The sequence below is a fragment of the Sinocyclocheilus anshuiensis genome, unplaced genomic scaffold, assembly GCF_001515605.1.
Source record: "Sinocyclocheilus anshuiensis isolate Anshui unplaced genomic scaffold, SAMN03320099.WGS_v1.1 scaffold476, whole genome shotgun sequence".
Taxonomy (NCBI): domain Eukaryota; kingdom Metazoa; phylum Chordata; class Actinopteri; order Cypriniformes; family Cyprinidae; genus Sinocyclocheilus; species Sinocyclocheilus anshuiensis.
In genome coordinates, this window is record NW_015554139.1 from 1,703,155 (window position 1) to 1,705,672 (window position 2,518).

Here is a 2,518-nt window from a genome sequence, read left to right on the forward strand (position 1 = left end):
TATAGCTTTATATTGTATGTCAGCAAAAGACTGTATACGTCAAAGTCAGATATTTTATCATGAACTCAAGTTTTTTGTTTTTTTTTTCTCAAAAACTTACGAAATCAAATGATTTGGGCTATGTAACTCATATTCATTTTATAGCTCTATACTCAAGGTGCGGTTACATTAGCGTCATTCTGGTGAAATTTTGCAGGCAAAAAGCTCACACAGAAGTCACTTTTAAACCAAGGAGCTTTCTGTTGGTCAGTGCTGCGAATCAGCATGATCCACTTCAAACCATTGCAATACTTGCATATAGGGAAACACACAAAATTCCCAATCATGTGGATTCCTATGGACCCTTTTCACATTTCTCAGGTTCTCAGAAGAAGAAGTGGTGAACTACAACAGTATATTTTTTTGCTTTTCCATTTGCCCCAACATCAAAAATCCATGATAGCATTTCTATGTCCTTCCAAAAGAGGAAAAATATAGAGATTGGGTCTTTTCATCAGCCCGTGAAAAGGGTCCATTGAAATGACTGGATTTTCGACTTTGAAAAGTCACAACAGAGGTAAATGTGACTGCACCTTTACAGTACATCTCATTGGCGTGCATTTCACCAAAGAAATTGATACTTCAAACTGAGAAATCCATTAACATAACCTCTCTAAGCAATATAACTGTTCTCTGTGAGAAGACACAATGGGGTGAACTATAGTACAAACTGAAATGCATTGAGATAGCATTGCTGTACAGGTACGTCACAGAAACACCCTCCAATCAAGTAATGACTGTTAACTTGCGCGGAATGTGAGGTATTAGTCATTTCAGGGCTGGAATTAGCTGAAGAAGTTCGCTTGCCCCATGTGACAATAATTTGTGGACAAGCGAGGGTGTGTTTCATTCCTTCCAGGCAATGCAAGCCATAGAGAAAAGCTCAAAGTAAAGCCTCATCACACCATTCCCCGTCCTCCTTTCTCAAACTTGTGTCCATGGTAGTTGTAATTGAATCCCACCGTGTTTCTCCAAGATCAAGTGACAACCAGACGACCGGCTCATCTTTTCTTCTTCACGTTTAAATGACCCGGTCTCCTCACAGTAACTCGATGAGGGAAGCGTGTCAGGCTCAAGATCAACTCTATTTTCCTAACAGCTTTTTGCATTCAGATCTAGAACAAAACACTTGTTTATTTGTAAAGTAACACTATATATTTGAGTGTTTTGCAAGTTAACCCCCTCCATATGCCTCCTATCCTCCCAAGACATTCACAAGACATGCCAGAACAAGCCTTGGAAAAGATCTCACAATAACAGTCAGTTCTTCACAAAACATTCATTGTGACTTGTGAAACCAGTCAACACATCTCGTTTTCAGCGAGACACATGCGAAAGTATGGATTAATAATGATATATAATACTCTTAATGCGACTGATCTTACATGAGGTACCACATAGAAGCAGTTCTGGACACTTTAAGCCAACAAAACCCATGGAAGTGTGGCAGCCACCAGAGCCAGTAAGGTGAAAGTGATCATTAGAATCAGAAGGCAGCAGGAGATGGTGCAAAGCCTCTGTCCATGGCTGCTGTAGTCCTGCTGCAAGCCTGAAGTTGTCTCAATGTCAATAACATCACCCTCTGTCATGGGTCGACCCAACTCACTTATGATGAACACTTCTGAAGCGTCTTTAGGACAGACGAGTCTTCGTCTACATAGTCTACATGAAATTCTCTTTAGACACCTGCAGATACAGCCAAGACCTCCAGTATGAGACCCAACAGGGAATACAGGAGTGCGTATAGATGGTAGCTCCAATGTCTTTCCAATCCTTTTGGCTTCAGCCGTTGAAACTGTGAATCCGTGGAGCTTTGTGATGAATGTCAGGTGTCTGCAGACGGGGCAGATGATATTATCCCGTTTAATGGATCCGTTCAGGCTGGTGTTCACCAGAGTTAGTACTAAGCAGTCATGGCAGAAGTGATGCCCGCAGCTGAGCGCCCTGGCGCTGTCCGAAAGACTCTCGTAACACACCGGACACTCGCTGTCCTGAGCCTCCTCATCCATGTCTCTCCGGTTTTAAATAACTCCATCTGGATCCCCTCGACTGGCTCTGAGATGCTGGACTGCGAGCAGACGCACACTGGCGCAGGTAACTGATACTCCCGTAAGATAACATGCTGGCACCGTGACGACACATGCCAGAAATGTTGAAAAACTAGATCTGTTGTTAACTAGAAAGAAGAAGATAAAACTAGAACCAGTTCAATGTAAACAGTGCAGTTGTGCAGTTTTCAAGTATTATTAGTGTTGTTTGTTTGGTGTGTGTGTGTGTGTGTGTGTGTGTGTGTGTGTATATGCTTTTCCCCTAACATATACATAACATTTCCACATAGCCTGCTATAACAGCTACTACATTCTATAATTTATAGAATTTAATTAACTGTCACCTCAGTGGGACGCCTAAGTTCACTATACAGGTGCATCTCAATAAATTAGAATGTCGTGGAAAAGTTCATTTATTTCAGTAATTCAAC

The 2,518-nt window shown here is 41.7% G+C and overlaps 1 protein-coding gene across 1 annotated transcript; it reads right to left on the bottom strand.

Moving 5' to 3' along the window:
- Positions 1–1,457: 1,457 nt before the first annotated feature.
- LOC107670478 (RING finger protein 222) lies at positions 1,458–2,093 on the bottom strand. The gene has a single exon (XM_016463086.1). The coding sequence runs from the start codon at positions 2,046–2,048 to the stop codon at positions 1,458–1,460; it is 591 nt and encodes a 196-aa protein (XP_016318572.1). The 5' UTR covers positions 2,049–2,093.
- Positions 2,094–2,518: the final 425 nt, after the last annotated feature.

Coding starts and splice junctions, on each gene's coding strand:
- LOC107670478 (XM_016463086.1), bottom strand. CDS start 2,048: ATGGATGAGGAGGCTCAGGACAGCGAGTGTCCGGTGTGTTACGAGAGT.